The sequence below is a fragment of the Dasypus novemcinctus genome, chromosome 23, assembly GCF_030445035.2.
Source record: "Dasypus novemcinctus isolate mDasNov1 chromosome 23, mDasNov1.1.hap2, whole genome shotgun sequence".
NCBI classification, from domain to species: domain Eukaryota; kingdom Metazoa; phylum Chordata; class Mammalia; order Cingulata; family Dasypodidae; genus Dasypus; species Dasypus novemcinctus.
This window is the reverse complement of record NC_080695.1, coordinates 33,635,349-33,652,974: the sequence shown is the minus strand read 5'-3', so window position 1 is coordinate 33,652,974 and position 17,626 is coordinate 33,635,349. Positions and strand designations below refer to the sequence as shown.

General features: G+C 38.5%; 1 protein-coding gene across 5 annotated transcripts in view; it reads left to right on the top strand.

The window, feature by feature from the left end:
- Positions 1 to 17,626, top strand: part of LOC131275506 (uncharacterized) — a 252,552-nt gene that overhangs the window by 88,782 nt on the left and 146,144 nt on the right. For all 5 annotated transcript variants that reach the window (XR_011647195.1, XM_071211233.1, XM_071211234.1 and 2 more), the window contains exon 3: positions 4,359 to 4,426. Coding sequence is in view for 4 of the 5 variants with exons in the window: in XM_071211233.1 (XP_071067334.1) it covers positions 4,359 to 4,426 (68 nt within the window). In the remaining variant the exon portion in view is untranslated. The remainder of the gene's footprint in view (positions 1 to 4,358; positions 4,427 to 17,626) is intronic.

Below are 17,626 nucleotides of genomic sequence, written 5' to 3'. Positions count from 1 at the left end.
GAGATACATAGGCCCTACAATCATGATAGATTGCTCTGGAATTCAATGCCTTGCCAGTGGGCCCTACTTTGGAATTTGTGCCCCTGAGTGTGATGGAGTGGGGCTCTCTACACATGCCTCCTCTGTCACTTTTATTAAATCTGTGGTTGGTGCTGGGGTTGGTGTATGCTCAGGAGACTTGAATCTTTGGACAGCCCATGTGCCAGTTGGGCGCTGAGCCTCAGCAGGGTTGCAACACCTACTCTCCAGTCCATTGGACTTACCCAGGTCAGTTAACAAGGAGGTAAGGATGGCCAACCACCACACCAGGGAACTGAGAGAGTCTACAACCATCAGCCACATGGGATCTAAGCCCCCTCTCAATTTAGAGGTGGAGTGGATATCATTATCCCAGTGTCTTCAGGATGGAGGAATAAAATGTGGATTAGAGTGGACTTACTGATATTCTACTTTGAAATATTGTGATTCTAGCAATGGAATAAATTATATCATTGATGTGGAGACAGTGGCCACAGGAGTTGCTGAAGGCAGGGAGAGGGGAAAAGAGGTGATATTGGGGCATTTTGGGGACTTGGAGTTGTCCTCAATGATATGGCAGGGACAGATGCAGGACACTGTATATACTGCCATAACCCACTGAATGAACTGGGAGAGAGTACAAACTACTACATAAACCACAATCCATGCTGTGTAGCAATGCTCCAAAATATGCTCATCAAATTCAATGAATGTACCACACTAATGAAAGAAGTTGTCAATGTGGGTGGGAGGAGTGGGGGATGTGAGGAGTGGGGTATATGGGAACCTCTTATATTTTTTAATGTAACATGTTGTGTGATCCATGTATCTTTACAAAGTATGTAATAATAAAAAATTAAAAAATTAAAAAATAAAATACAAAACACACACACAAAACCTCCCTAAGATGAAAAGCACAGGACCAGATGGCTTCACAGGTGAATTCTACCAATCATTCAAAGATGAACCAATACTTATCTTGCTCAAGCTCTTCCAAAAAAATTGAGCAGGAAAGAATGCTACCAAACTCGTTTTATGAAGCCAACATCACCCTAATACCAAAGCCAGATAAAAATACAGCAACAACAAAAGAGAAAATTATAGGCCAATATGTCTAATGATTATAGATACAAAAATCTTCACCAAAATATTTGCAAACAGGATCCAAAAGCACATTAAAAGGATTATATGCCACAGTCAAGTGGGTTTTCTCCCAGATATGCAATGATGGTACAATACAAGAAAATCAATTAGTATAATAAACCACATTGATAAATTGAAGAAGAAAAAGCACATAATCCTCTTGATTGATGCAGGAAAGGCATTTGACAAAATACATCACACTTACTTGATAAAAACACTCCAGAAGATAGAAACAGAAGGAATCTTTCTCAATATGGTAAAGTGCATATATGAAAAACCTATAGCTAGGCTTGTACTCAATGATGAAGGATGGAAAACTTTCCTGCTGAGAACAGGAACAAGACAAGGATGCCAACTGTCATGATTATTATTCAACATTGTGCTAGAAGTTCTAGCTAGAGCAATTAGGCTAGACAAATAAATAAAAGGCACCCAAATAGGAAACAAGTAAAACTTTTACTATTCACTGATGACATGAACCTATATCTAGAAAATCCTGAAAAATACACAAGAAAGCTACTAGAATTAATAGAAAAGTTCAGCAAATTGGGATACAAGGTTAATCCACAAAATTCAATAGCATTTCTATACATTATTGATGTGCAATTTAAGGAGGAAATCTGAAAAAAATTCCATTTATAATAGAGATTAAAACAATAAAATATTTAGGAATAAATTTAGCCAAGGGCATAAAGGACCTGCATTTAGAAAACTACAAAACATTCCTAAAAGAAACTGAAGACTTAAATAATTGTAAAGACATTCCGTATTCATGGATTGGAAGACTAAATATTGTTAAGATGTCAATTCTTCCAAAACGATTTACAGATTCGACACAATCCAAATAAAAATCCCAACAGCCTTTTTTGCAGAAATAAAAAAAAACCCATATTTGGAAAGGTAAGGGGCCTCGAATAGCAAAAAATGTCTTAAAAATGAAGAACAAATTTGGAGGATTCTTATGTCCTGCTTTAAAACATATTACCTAGCTACAGTGGTAAAAACAGCATGGTACTGGCATAAAAACAGACAAATTGACCAATGGAACCAAATCAAGAACTCAGAAATTGACCCTCACATCTACAGTCAAGTGACTTTTGGCAAGGCTATTAAGCCCACCCTGCTTGGCCAGAACAGTCTATTCAACAAATGGTGCATAGCCATAGCCAAAAGAAAGAAAGAAGACCTCTGTCTCATGCCTTATACAAAAATTAACTCAAAATGGATGAGGGACCTAAATATGAAAACAACATGAAACTCCTAGAAGAAAATGTAGGAAAACATCTTCAAGATCTTGTGATATGTGGTAGTTTCTTAAACCTTACACCCAAAGCATGAGCAGCAAAAGAAAAAATATATAAATGGGACCTACTTAAAATTCAACACTTTTGCACCTCAAAGGATTCTGTCAAGAGGGGGAAAAGGCAGCTGACTCAATTGGAGAAACTATTTGATAATCACGTACCTGATAAAGATTTAATATCCATGATATATAAAGAGATACTACAACTCTACAATTAAAAGACAAAGTATCTTATTCAAAAAAATGTGCGAAGACTTGAAAAGACAACTGTCCAAACAAGAAATACAAATGGCAAAGAAACACATGAAAAAATATTCAACATTACTAGCAATTAGGGAAATGAAAATCAAAACTACAATGAGGTATCATTTTACATCTATTAGACTGGCTGCTATGAAAAAGCCAGATAACTGTAAATGTTGGAGAGGAAGTAGTGAGATAGGAACACTTATTCACTGTTGTTTGGAAGTCCCTAAGGAAGTTGAATATAGATTTACTGTGAGTACCAGCAATACCATTGCCCAGAAGAACTAAGAGCAGTGACACGAATAGATATCTGCACACCAATGTTCAAAGCACTGGTGTTCATGATAGCAAAATGTTGGAAATAACCCAGGTGTCCATCAACTGATGAATGAATAACACATTGTGAAACATACACACAATGGAATATTATGCTGCAGTAAGAAGAAATGAAGTTGTGAAACATAAGACAACATGGGTGAACCTGAAGGATGTTATGTTGAGTGAAGCAAGCTAGACACAAAAGGACAAATACTATATAATTACCCTATTATGAAGTAAATACATTATGTGAAATATGAATATGGGTAGAATTGCATATATAAGACTGTTTTTCTTTGAAGCTAACAAATGTAACTTAATATTACCAAATGCTAATATCAGCCAAAAAAAATGTCACCTACTTAATGAAGGAAGCCAAACACAGAGTACTACATATTGTGTGATTCCATTTATATGAATTGTAAATATAAATCAATTTATAAAGATGAAATGAGATTAGTGGTTATGTAAATCTAAGGAAGGAATGCTAAGGGGTGTGGCGTCTTTCTTTTTGGAGTAATGAAATTTTTCTAAAATTTTTGAGATGATGAATGTACAGCATTGTGATTATACTAAAAGCCATTGATTATATATTTTGGATCAATTAACCAGAAACACCAGCTATGAACAGAGGGGGAAGCATAGAGAGATCAAGAAGTGAAGGATTTTCTTGTTTGTTTGTTTGTTTGTTTTTTGTTTATATTATTGTTTTAAAGATTTATTTAATTTTTTCTCTCACCTTCCCCCCCAATGTCTGCTCTCTGTGTCCATTCGCTGTGTGTTCTTCTGTGTCTGCTTGCATTCTTGTCAGGCAGCACCGGGAATCTGTGTCTCCTTTTTTGTTGCGTCGTCTTGCTGCATCAGCTTTTCATGAGTGTGGCACCACTCATGGGCAGGCTGTGCTTTATTTGCATGGGTGGTTCTCTTTGCAGGGCTTACTCCTTATGCATGGGGCACCCCTACACGGGGACATCCCTGTGTGGCAGGGCACTCTTTGTGTGCAGTAGCACTGCACATGGGCCAGCTCACCACACGGGCCAGGAGACCCTGGATATTGAACCCTGCACCTTCCATATGGTAGACAGATGCTCTATCAGTTGAGCCACATCTGCTTCCCCTGTTTTTTATTATTATTGAAATAATGAAAATTCCCTTATACTGATTGAAGGGAAGAGTGCACAACTATGTGATTATACCAAATACCATTGATTGTACACTTTGGATGAACTGTATACTTTATTATTATATATGAATGAAATTTATTTGTTTTTAAAAAATTGGGACAAGCAGAGTAAAACAAAGAGTCTGAACTTGGGTTTAATATTCACAGATGCCTGGGGGAATACCTAGAGTCCAGCCGCCACTTCAGGTTTTGGGGAGAGCGTGGTGGATGATCAGGTATGTGGAAAGTGTGAGACTGTCACTCCATTGGGGGCTAAGGACATTTTCATGGCCTGAGAACTGTAAGTTTATGAGCTAATAAATTTCCATTGTAAAAAACCAACCATTTCATAGTATCTACTTGAACAGTTTAGTAGACTAGAACACCACTGTTATTTCTTGCCTGGATTATTTCCTGCACTTGTCTCCCATCCAATTTTCTTGCCTTAATCCTTGTTCTTTTCTAAAGCCTTCTCTAAAGTGTGACTGGAGTAATCTTTTAGAAAATATAAATCATATCATTTCATTCCCCAGAAATTGGGTCCCAAATGTAAAACTCCTTATTATGCCTTTTCAAGGTCCCTTGGGATTTGGCCCTTGCTTCTTTCTCCAAAATCCCTTTAGTCCATTCTTTTTCCTTGTTCACTTTTCTCCAGCCATATGAGTCCTCTTCTAGTTTCTGGAACACTCCAAACTCATTCCCATCTCAAGGGACTTGCTCTTTCTTTTACTTGGGTCAATCTTACTCCACTGGTCATAGACATCTTATGTGCCTTAAGTCTCTTCAAGTCAAATATCAACTTGTCATAGGTACATTCTCTGACTACCTTATTTTTTATTAGAGAACAGTTTTCCCTTATTTTATTCATTATTTTGGTTACTTGAAAACCTTTGTATTCACTTCAACTTATTAATTTAAAAATTCCTTGATGGCAAGGACCTGATTAGCAAAACTAAAAAGCAAACCAATAGAAATTCAGAATGACCAGTTGAATTGCAGATAAAGAACAAGTAATTTTTTAGTATGTCCCAATATTGAATGGGACATCCTTATACAAAAATTATTTGTTGTTTATCTGAAATTTAAGTTTAACTTATTATCCTGTATTTTATCTGGCAAACTTATACATGGCACACATTGAAATGCCTGATAGGAGTTTAGTAGGTGATCAAAAATACCAGTCAAATGCTGAATAAACAGGTTCAGAGTAATTGAAGAGCTATGGAAAGAAACTACGTCATTTTTTTCTATTATACCTTTATAGTCACACTCACCCCTTCTCTTTTCACTACCCCTAATCTTTGGCAATCACTAATCTGTTTTTCATCTCCATAATTTTATCTTTTTGAGAATGTTATATAAATAGAATCATACATGACATGACCTTTTTTTAATTCTTTATTTTCTTTTAAATGTTACATTAAAAAATATGAGGTCCCCATATATACTCCACCCCACCCACCCCACCTACCCCACCCTACCCCACCCCTCCCACAATCAACAGCCTCTTCCATCATTGCGGTACATCCACTGCACCTGGCAAATACATTCTAGAGCACTGCTGCACCACATGGACAGTGGTCCATATTGTAGTCCACACTCTCCCCCAGTCCACCCAGTGGGCCATGACAGGACACACAACGTCCAGCATCTGTCTCTTCAGCACCACCTGGGACAACTCCATTTCCTGAAAATGGCCCACACCTTATCTTTTCTTCTGTCTCCCTACCATCAGCAGCCACCATGCCCACCCTCTCCACATCACTAATACAATTTCTTCCCTTGCTAATCACAATAGTTCCCCACCAGAACCAGTAAGACCACTCTAACTCATACTCTATTCTTCCATCCTGTGGACCCTGGGATGGTTATGTCCAGTCCCCCTCTACATCAAGAGGGGCTTAGATTCCACATGGATGATGGATGCAATTCTCCTGCTTGTAGCTGTAGGCACTCTTGGCTCCCTGGTGTGGTGGTTGACCCTCTTCACCTCCCTCTCAGCTGGCCAGAGTAACTCCAAGAAACCAGAGAGTAGGAGCCACAAGTCTGCTGAGGCCCAGGGCCTGGCCATCACATGGACATCTCAGAGATTCAGGTCTCCTGAGTATACACCAACCCAAACATCAACCAGGTCTGGTAAAATAACAGAAGAGGCATGTGTGGAAAGGTCATATCTGAGTCCAACTCCATCATACTCAGGAACACAAACTCCAAAGTAAGGCCACCTGACATGGCCCTGAACTCCAGAGCCATCTGCTAATGACATGACCTTTTGAGACTATTCTTTTTTGCTCAGCAACATGCTCTTGATATCCCTCTTGTATCAATAGTTTGTGCCTTCTTATTGTATTCTACGGTTTGGATGTACCACAGTTTATTTACCCATTCATATATTAAGGGGTATTTTAGTTGTTTCCAGTTTTGGCTATTACAAATCCAGCTTTGATGAACAATTATGTACAGGATGATTTTGTGTGGACATAAGATTTTCTATGGAATAAATGCCCAGGAATGCAATTGCTGGGTCATATAATAAGTTTATATTTTGTTTTGTTTTGTCTGTTTGTTTGTTTTGGAAACTGTCAATGTATTTTCTAGAGGGGCTATATAATTTTCCATTCCAGCAATGTATGAATAATCTAGTTTCTCCACATGTTTGCCAGAATTGGTATCATCACTATTTTTTATTCTAGTTCTTCTGATAGGTATGTAATGATATCTAATTGGATCTTTTTTTTTTTAAGGATTTCTTTTTATTTATTTATTTATTTATTTATTTATTTTTTATTTATTTCTCTCCCCTTTCCCCCACCACCCCAGTTGTCTGTTCTCTGTGTCTATTTGCTGCATCTTCTTGTTCGTTTCTGTTGTTGTCAGCGGCACAGAATCTGTGTTTCTTTTTGTTGCGTCATCTTGTTGTGTCAGTTCTCCGTGTGTGTGGCACCATTCCTGGGCAGGCTGCACTTTCTTTCGTGCTGGGCGGCTCTCCTTATGGGGCACACTCCTTGCTCGTGGGACACCCCTACGCGGGGGACACCCCTGTGTGGCAGGGCACTCCTTGCGCGTATCAGCACTGCGCATGGGCCAGCTCCACATAGGTCAAGGAGGCCCAGGGTTTGAACTGCAGACCTCCCATGTGGTAGATGGATGCCCTAACCACTGGGCCAAGTCCACTACCTAACTGGATCTTATTTATTGAGTACTTACTATGTGGTAGGCACATATGAGGCACCAGAGTTGTAGAAGCAAACAAAACTATTATAGATCAGGTACAGGCATGTCACCCAGGCACAATAATTTGATAGGAGCACAGAAATGGATAAACAAGAGTAGAGAGAAATGAAAAAGAAAGGGAAAGAGTTGGTCATGGGCTTATATTAAAATTGATGTGGAGACAGTGGCCATGGGAGTTGTTGAAGGCAGGGAGAAGGAAGAAGAGGTATGATATGGGGACATTTTCAGGACTTGGAGTTGTTCTGAATGATATTGCAGGGACAGATACAGGACATTATACATCTTGCTATAACCCACTGAATGGACTGGGGCAGGGGGGAGTGTAAACTACAATGTAAACTATAATCCATGTGGTGTAGCAGTGCTCTAAGATGTCTTCATCAAGTGCAACGAATGTGCCACACTGATGAGAGAGATTATTGGTGTGGGAGGAGTGGGGGTGGGTGGGAGTGGGGTTTATTAATGTAACATTTTTTGTGATCTATGTATCTTTTTAAAAAAGGCAATAAAAAAATTTAAAAAAAGCTATAATGATTAGGTTGTTTCTAGAGAGTCACAAGCTATAAAGATGTCTGATGTGAATTGAACTTATGTTACTGTGGTTGGAATAGACTATTTTCCCTTTTCTATTGGTCAGCTTTCCTAGCCTCCAAGATAACATTATAATTACCGGTATAAAACAAATGAAATAAAAATATGGAATGCTTCATGAATTTGCATTTTATCATTTGTCTTTACCATTTCCCCCTTTTATTCAAGGTCTTTTCATTTTATTTCCATCATTTGCTATTTCCCCTGGGCTCTATAATATCTGCTAGTTTTTCAGGTCCTCTTGTTTTTTCCTAGGGGCTTCCAAGTCCTATGATATTTTCTGTTACACTGCTATTAGAACACTAACAAAAAAGTCTTTTTCTCTTTCAACCTAATACTCTTTATTTGCAATCATTATTTGCCCAAAATTTCTCTCTCTCCCTTTAATATTTCTATTCATGTTTTTGGTCAGCTCACTTCTTTCTCCCAGCCATGTCTTTTCTGGTCCATCCACTTGGCCTTCTCAACAATCCACCCATAGTAGTAGTAGTAGTAGTATTCTGTCAGTTAACTTTTGACTTACTATAAATTAGCATTTTGAAGTGTTCTCATTTACACAGGGCACCCCAAAGATAACTTGATCTACAGCTAAAAGGGCAATTGTTCTAATGCATTTATGATTGAGGCAAAGCCTTTTCAGGGAATAGCAAACTAAGGGCAGCTGATTTTAATGAAAGGTTTAAATAAGGCATAAGTCTAAGAGTTCCCTCCTGACAGCCTCCATGTTACTCGAATGTGGCCAGTCTCTAAGACAAACTCAGCATGTAAATGCACTGCCTTCCCCCCAGCATGGGATATGACACCCGGGGATGAGCCTCCCTGGCACTGAGGGATCACTACCAAGTACCAACTGATGACGTAACTAGAAAATGACCTTGAATTAAAGGTTCAACCTGGACCAGCAGAATATCCCTGTCTACATATAATAACAGGAGTTAAAAATGCTGTTTGACCTAAAGTAAGGGGGAAATGGAAAGGACAAATGAGTTTATATGGCTATGAGTCTCTTAAAAAGAGTCTGCAGGTTGTCAGAAGGATTGCCCTTATGCACGCCTGAGCAGAGTCTCAGAGACGGGTAAAGTAGATACAACCCCAGGTATTGGTTCTTTTGAGGGCTAAAGAGACCCACAGGTTTTATGGTCATGGCATATGGAGTTCACTGCCATGTCAGTTGGCCCTTCTTTGGAGTTGGTGTTTCTGCATGATGGAGCTGGACTCAGATGTGATCTCTTTTCACAAGCCTTTCACGCTACTTTACTGGAATTGTAGTTGGTGCTGGGGTTTAAGATATATCTAGGGGATTTGAATCTCTGGACTGACAATATGATAGCCAGGCCCTGAGCCTCAACAGACTTCAGCTCCTACACTCTGATTTATTGGACTTACCCCACTCAGCTAACATGGAGTTGAAGAATGTCAACCACCACACCATGGAGCCTAGAGTGCCTACAACTGAAAGCAGGAGGATTGCATCCAATATCCATGTGGAATCTAAGCCCCCTCTTGACATAGATGTGGAATGGACACAACCAAGCCAAGGTCCACAGGAAGGAGGAATACAATAAGGATTAGAGTGAACTTAATGATATTCTATTCATGAACTATTGTGGTTAATAATTGAGAAAATGTGGCATTGGTGTGAAAAAGTGACCATGGTGGCTGCTGGATGTGGGGAATGGGAGGAAGAGATGAAATATGGAGGCATTTTTGGGACTTGGAGTTGTCCTGGGTGGTGCTGCAGGGACAATTGCTGGACATTGTATGTCCTCCCATGGCCCACTGGATGGAACGTGGGAGAGTGTGGGCTATGGTGTGGACCACAGGCCATGGGGTCAGCGATGCCCAGAGATGTACTCACCAGATGCAATGGATGTGTCACGATAATGGGGGAGAGTGTTACTGTGGGGAGAGTGGTGGGTTGGGAGCAGTGGGGGTGAATGGGGACCTCATATTTTTTGAATGTAATATTTTTTAAAAAATGAATAAATAAAATAAAATAAAAAAATAAAAAATAAGGCATAAGTGCTTCAGGCATGAGAAGAACTCAGACTGCAAGAACTGATGACCATTTCATCAAAAAATATCCATCAAAAGAGAAACCTTTCCTAAAGGAGTTCCCAGTAAAGGTGTGGGCCTTAGAGAAGCTGGATCCATATTTTAGGACACAGCGGTCCCCTTTGTTGACAGATCATAAATCAAGAAACAAGCTTAATAAAGAATTCATTGAAAAACACAATTTCAACATCAGCCTATAAAGTTGGCCCCTGAAGAGTAGGAATTAGGAAGGTTTTTGAACATATTGGGTGATATCAGATGTTGGATTTAGAGGACTTCATTTTTAAGATTTATGGAGCAATGTCCAAGTATCATGACCTTGAATCTACTTCAAAGTTCCATGCAATATCTAAATGCATTTGGATGGAACAACTGTGTACCTCCCTGACTTTGCAAATGCATTCTTTCCTTGTTCATTCTTGTTGTCTTTGAGCATGAATTACTCCTAATGACTGGTTCCTATACTTTAACCATCTATCTTTAGCATTGTCTTTAAAATGACTGGATTGTGGACCCTAGAGCTTGTTTTGCTTCATGTGCTGGGTTTATAGTTCCTACCTTCCCTTTCATGGTATCCTAATCAAGTTAGTACTCTGTCATTCTCATCTTAGACCTGTCCTATGATCTGCAAAGCCTTGATTGGGAACTGCTTTTCCAGCTTTACTAAACCAACAACCCACACTAGTCACTTAGTTGGTGCTTAAGCTGGATCTACCCTGGTCCTTCTTTTCCCCAACCCAACGCCATTCCCTTGACATATTTAAAGGGAGAGCTGGCAAGTCCTCTCATTCAATCTCTCTTCTCTGAAGTATGATCTGAGGGTCTGCAACTCTCATTACAAATCTCCACAATGAAGGGTGAAGTGAGGGTAACTCTCTGTAGGAGCACACCCTCAAGCTTCAGGAATGTGCTCTGATTTCATACCAACCTCAATCTCAAGAATTGCTGAACCTAACTTATCTCTTCTCCTTATTAGTCATTCTGCCAATAACAGCAGACATGAAAATGGCACTGGGCACAGGAAAGGACTGGGTGTTAAAATCAGCTTACTGAACACTGTAGCAGAAGAAAGTGAGTTGAATAGAGAGCCTCTGTGATAAATGAATTCATAGGTGGGAGGTATATCCCTAGTCAGCATCAACACACTCTACACTTTATGTGAAATGCTTTTTGGACTCCTTGAGCTTACTAGGACCATGAACATACTTGGATCCCAGGCACTTTTTTGCCCTCCACTATTACTCCTGGTTACAGAATCCATATTTTCCTTGGGGAATCACCCCTTCCTCATATTCTAAGTCTGACTGGTCTGATTCCATTCCCTTTGGCTGCTGTATTAGTTTAGTGATGGAATATGAGCCAAGCTGATCCAAACAGTCACAAATCCTGGTAATCTCCTTTTGTTGAGTTGACTGGAAAAGAGATGTCCTCTTTCTGTTAAAGGTATGAAGAGGAGAAAACATAAATCTGAAGTTCCTGGAAGTCAATATGCTTCTATGAAGGGTCAACCTTCCTGATAATGCAACCAATATAGAGCAAAGCAAAGTAAAGATATGGAGAAAACTAAATTGGATCCAGTTGTAATCTTTTGAACCCCTAGATCCAGGTGTGCCCAAACCTGTAGCTATGCCTGGACTTTACAGATAATATGTGAGCTTGTTTTTTTTTTTTTTTTTTAAGTGTATCAGGTTGAGGTTTTATCAACTGCAACCCAGAGAATCCTGACTAGCATAGATATTTTATCTTAAGTCCTGCACTTTGCAGTCCATGGTCTCTGAGTTTATCATATTTATCATTTTTTATTGTGCATTCAGAGATATTTGTGTCTCCAAAGTTCAGTTATGATGTTCTAGGTTCTTTTCTCTCTTTTTACTACACTCTTTCCTTTAAGGATTCCTTCCATCTAAGAACGTCAACTATGATACTACATAGATGACCCATGCTCCCCCAGTAGTATCAACTCACTTGGAAATCAGAAACACACATTATTCACATTTTCTGAAATAGATTGTCTTGTATGTGCAAGAATTCATATCATACACTGGAATTCTGAAAAAAATAAACACTGGTATAGAGTTTTCCCATCTTACAGTATTAGAAGCTTTTGAATGGGGTATACATTTTACCAGGGAAACAAAATTATGCAGGAGGTGGTTAGATTCCTAGACTAGCCCCCAAGATCAAATCTACCTTTATTATAGATGACAAATAGTGCTATCATTCTACAGGACCAATTATCATATAGGATTATATGGGGATAATCTATTCCAAATTCTACCTGGAGGAGATGTACATAAAATCTGTTCCCATCTATTGTCCTATTGTTGAGAGTACTCCCAACCACCTCCCACCAACAACTGCAAGAAGTCGTAGTAAGGCTACCATTAAGTTCCAGGAACTATAATTTCAGTTGGGTCCTCTGCAACTATCATTTATATTAGGCAATGACTTGGTGTAAACCAGATCATCATTGAACATCATATCTAATTGTTGACTTACGACCATCTTTATAAGCTGTCACTTCTCACTGTCTCCTCCCCCCAACTCTTGGCAATCACTAATCTACTTTCTGTCACTATAGATTAGCCTGTTTGGGACATCTTATATAAATGGAATCATACAATATGTGACCTTTTGTGTCTAACTTTTTTCACTTAGCACAATGTTTTCAAGGTTCATCCATGTTGTAGCATGTACCAGAACTTCATTCCATTTTATGGCTGAATAATATTCCATTGTATGTATATTGCAGTTTGTTTATCCATTCATCTGTTGATAGACACTTGGGCACCTTTTGGCTCTTGTAAATGATGCTGCTGTGAGCCATGGTATACAAGTATCTGTTCAGGATCCTGCTTTCATTTCTTTTGGGTTTATACCTAGAAGTGCCAAGTCATATGATAATTCTATACTTAATTTTCTGAGGAGCTACCGAACCATCTTTTCCACAGTGGCTGAACCATTTTACATGCACACCAACAATGTATGAGGGTTCCTATTCCTTTGAATCCTTGCTAACACTTGTTTTCCATTTTTAAAAATAATATCCATTCTAGTGGGTGTGAAGCTGTATCTTATTTTGGTTTTAACTTGAATTTCCCTAATGGCTAATGATGTTTAGCATCGTTTCTGTGCTTATTGACCGCTCATATAACTTCTTTGGAGAAATGTCTATTCAAGTCCTTTACTCATTTTCATTTATAATTGGGCTGTTTGTTATTGTTTAGTTCTAGGAGTTCTTTACATATTCTGTATATTAAACCCTTATTGGATATATGGTTTCCAAATATTTTCTCTGACTTATGTTTGAAAAATGAGCTACTTGTTCTCTGGAATGAGTCACAGATCCTCCTGCATCCTGGCCTTAATCTACTCTATTCTCTGTGCCAAAAATGCCCCTCCTTACTTCATTTCTATAGTCACCTCTTCATTGGGTGACTAATTTAGAAGTTTGTTTTTGCTCTAGTATCACTGGCATTAATAATGTTTGTAGAGTGAAGGAATAAATGAACAAAGGTATGAATCTGATTAAAAGTGAAGGATCCCACCTACTCCTAGGGAAGGCAGGTAAACAGATGCTTCTTCAAATAGCTATCAATTTTTGATTGCTCACTACATGCCATACATTTTATTAAGTGCCATGGATTATGTTGTTTAATCTTCAGAACAGTTCTTTGAGGTTGATGCTGTTTTAAATCTTATTTTACAGAGGAAGAAGCTAAGCATAGATTGGTGAAATATCTTGTTTAAGATTGCACACCCAGCAAGGAATGGAGGTGGGATTTGAGGCAGGCAGTAAGAGTCAGGGAGGACTTCATGGATAAGTCCTGAATAAGAGGAAGCAATTCATTTTTTCATGGGCTTACTTTCTGGAAAATCAATGTGCCATATAAAAGCTACAAAAATTAGGTCTGAGAAACTGAATGTCTACAAATGTCAATCACCACATCCAGCTTATTCTCAGCATCTTACTTCTCTTAGACACATCTACTCAAGTCAACTGGAAAGGAATTTTTTATCACTTTGACAATGAGGGAGTTGGGTGTAGGGGTTAAGAGCATGACTTTACTATCAGGCAGACTTGGATTATGGGTTCAAACTTTGCTGCCTTTGGAGCTTAGGAAAGTTTCAAAGACACTCTGTACTCAGTTTTCTCATCTGCAGAATGGGAATGTGATTATTTGTAAGGATTAAATTAGAGAATACGTATATAGATATACTACTTCTCTGCTTTTGTCCCTTTATGTGATTTTCCAGCAGGCATTCCTTTGTCTTTTGAAGTGCCCAATATATAAGCAAGAAATATGTCAGGTATTTTTATTTTATTTAATTTTTTAAAATATATTTTTTTAATTTTTTAAAAAGATACTTAGATTACAGAAAATGTTACACAAAAAAATATAAGGAATTCCCATATGTCCCACACCTCACACACCCTTCCCCACATTAACAAACTTCTTTCATTAGTGTGGTACATTCATTGCAATTTTGAACACATTTGGATCTTTGCCACTAAGCATGGATTATAGTTTATACTCTATCCCACTGAATTCTGTAGGTTATGGAAGATATATAATGGCTTGTATCTGTCATTGCAATGTCATTCAGGACAATTCTAAGTCCCCAAAATTCCCCCATATTACACCTCTTTTTCCCTCTTCCTGCCTTCAGCACCTCCACTGGCCACTGTCTCCACATCAATGATATAATTTCTTCTATTACTAGAATACTAATAAATCTATGGTAGAATATCAGTAAGTCTACCTTAGTCTATATTTTATTCTCCAGTCCAGAGGATTCTGGGATAGTGATGCCCACTCCACCTCTAATTGAGAGGGGGCCTCGATCCCATATGGCTGATGGATGGGATGCTGTTACTTGCAGTTGTAGATTCTCTTGGTTCCTTGGTATGGTGGTTGTTCATCCTCACCTCCTTGTTAGTTGTGCTGGGTGAGTCCAATGAACTGGAGAGTAGGTGTTGCAACTCTGCTGAGGCTCAGAGCCCAACAGGCACATGGGCAGCCCAAAGATTCAAGTCTCTTTGATGTACCCAGTTATTTTTAGATGTTTTTATTTTCAAAGCTCTAGGTCTCAAGTAATAATCAAATCAATCCATGAGCCATGACATCCACATTTTCTATGTGGAGAGAACTATCATTTTAAACAGAAAGAAACCAGTACCAACCAATGGTCCACTCAGCACCTCACGGAATGCAGAGAGGTGGTGCTTTGGAATTACCACTACTATGGATGGAGAAACTGAGGAACAGTGTGGTTATTTAAGGTGCTCAAAATCATATGGCCAGCTTGTGGCAGAGCTAAGATGGCAATTCAGGTCAGTATTTGACCTGGGGTCAAAACTACATTTTCTGTTCTACTAAAGGCAAGAGAGACTCATGATTTGTGGGCTGCTGGACCAAAGAGTGAGGCTTTCCCCAGGGGCTAGCACTGTATCAAAGAGTACTTTTACCTTCAGCTTCTTTTGGTGGCAAATCATAGAAACTCACCTTCAACTAGCTTAAGACAGGAAAAAAATTACTAGAAGAAACACTGGTATTTTTCCTACAAGATAAGAAAAGATTAATGATTAGAACTTGGAAAAGCCTAGAAGCAGAATTGGTTAAGCTATTGGAAACCCAGGAAGCCATTTCTTCTCTGGTTCTCAGAATATAATATTTCCACTTGTATTTTTTGATCAGCATATATGCTTCATTCTTTTCCAAGATACTAGCATATTTTGCTTTTACAAGCCTTGGGTGACCCAGAGCTCCAAAGTTAAATGTCTGGCATTCAAACAGCTTCCCACACTCACTAGCTTCTATCCTTAGCAACCCCACTCCAAATTTCTCAGAGAAGTCAATTTGCCTCAGCCTGAGCCTGTGTCCACACTGATCCAGACAGTTATGCTGGAAAGCACAGTCATATAGAAAAGGACAAGAAAGGCTGAGTAAAGGGTTATTTTCCAAGAAGAGGGTGAGTCAGGGCTCACAGAAAGCCCTCTGGGTCTCTACCTCAAAGCCTATCCAGGCAATTATGCTGAAGAAATAAATTATAAATAAAATAAATTGTAATGAACTGATCACTAATGATAAAAATATTTTTAAAATCAAGCAAAATTTTAGGAAATATGAATGCCTAAATATGGTTTAGTATATTTCTTTATAGAGTTTAGTGTTTGATGATCAATATTTAATTTAATCTGAACTATGCTGTTAGGACTTATTAGAAGGGTGAGTTACAAAATCATGAGGGGCTTATATGCAATTGGGGCTCAGCTTCTATGGTTTGAACTTCCAGGCAACTTTAAAGATAATAGTCCTTACAGGAAGCTATCTTCACATTTCATGAGAAGTCTCTAGAGCCTACCTTCAGTTATTAGAGAGAAAGCCTTATTTTGATTTTTAATTTCCTTCTGGTATTGGTACCTATACCACCATGGTCATTTTGTCTTTTCTGAGTCCACTTTCCAAGAAGAAGAGTACCTGATTCCCCACTAATCAAGTTTTCTTTCAGTACAGGTTTGTATAGGATAGATGATAGGATAATCCCTTTCTCATTGATAAAGCACGATTAGCTCCATGATTCTTATCTCCTTAATAAGCTATATCTACTCAACAAGTATTTGTTGAGCATTTATTAGGTGCCAGGCATTAACGTTTAATCAGGCTCTGGTTACTGCTGTTCCTCCACCTTGCTGCTCTGATAACAGATACTCTTAAAGCATACACTCCAATTTTCTCAGGATTTCTAACATATATATTAAAAATATCCAGCAAGTTTGATTATACATTGATTTATTCAAATGTAACATCTGGAAAAGTTCAAAGTGAGTGGAAGAATGTATGCAAACCTCTGGCCTCTTTTTTTAAAAAAGTATATTCCAGAACTTGTTCAGTCTACTTTTTTCCCAACACTTCTGGATGGCCTACACTGTTATATATCAGGTAAAAAGGCAAAAAGTATGTTAGCTCTTACAGCATTCTTTTAATCCAACCTTGGTCTAAGTCAGCTCTATGCTTATCACTTCTTGTCCAGATGTTTAAAAAGTCATAGCACATTCTTGGATTGGGCCAGAGAGTTTTAGTGGACAGACCTGGTGTGGAGAGGTTGCTGCAATATGAGATATGCCAGCTTCCTGTTTGTATGTTTGATCCTGCTGGGAGAGTTCAACTTACGTTTGTTCTCAAGTTTCTTTCAGTTGAGGAACTCTCATCACGAAGTTTCCCAGCTCTCCTTACTGAAAATAGGATGTTTCAAAGTTTGGCTCTTTGCCAAATCCCCTGAAAATGTCTAGTTACTGTACTTTATTTTATTTTATTTTTTTTTGCCAGAATTTTCCTCTTTTTATTTTTTTATTTTTTATTTTTTTAATTTTTTTATTTTTTATTGACTTTGTAATAATATTACATTAAAAATATATATGTGAGGTCCCATTCAACCCCACCCCCCCACCCCCCCTCTCCGCCCCCCCAACAACACTCGTTCCCATCATCATGACACATCCATTGGATTTGGTAAGTACATCTTTGGGCACCTCTGCACCTCATATACATTGG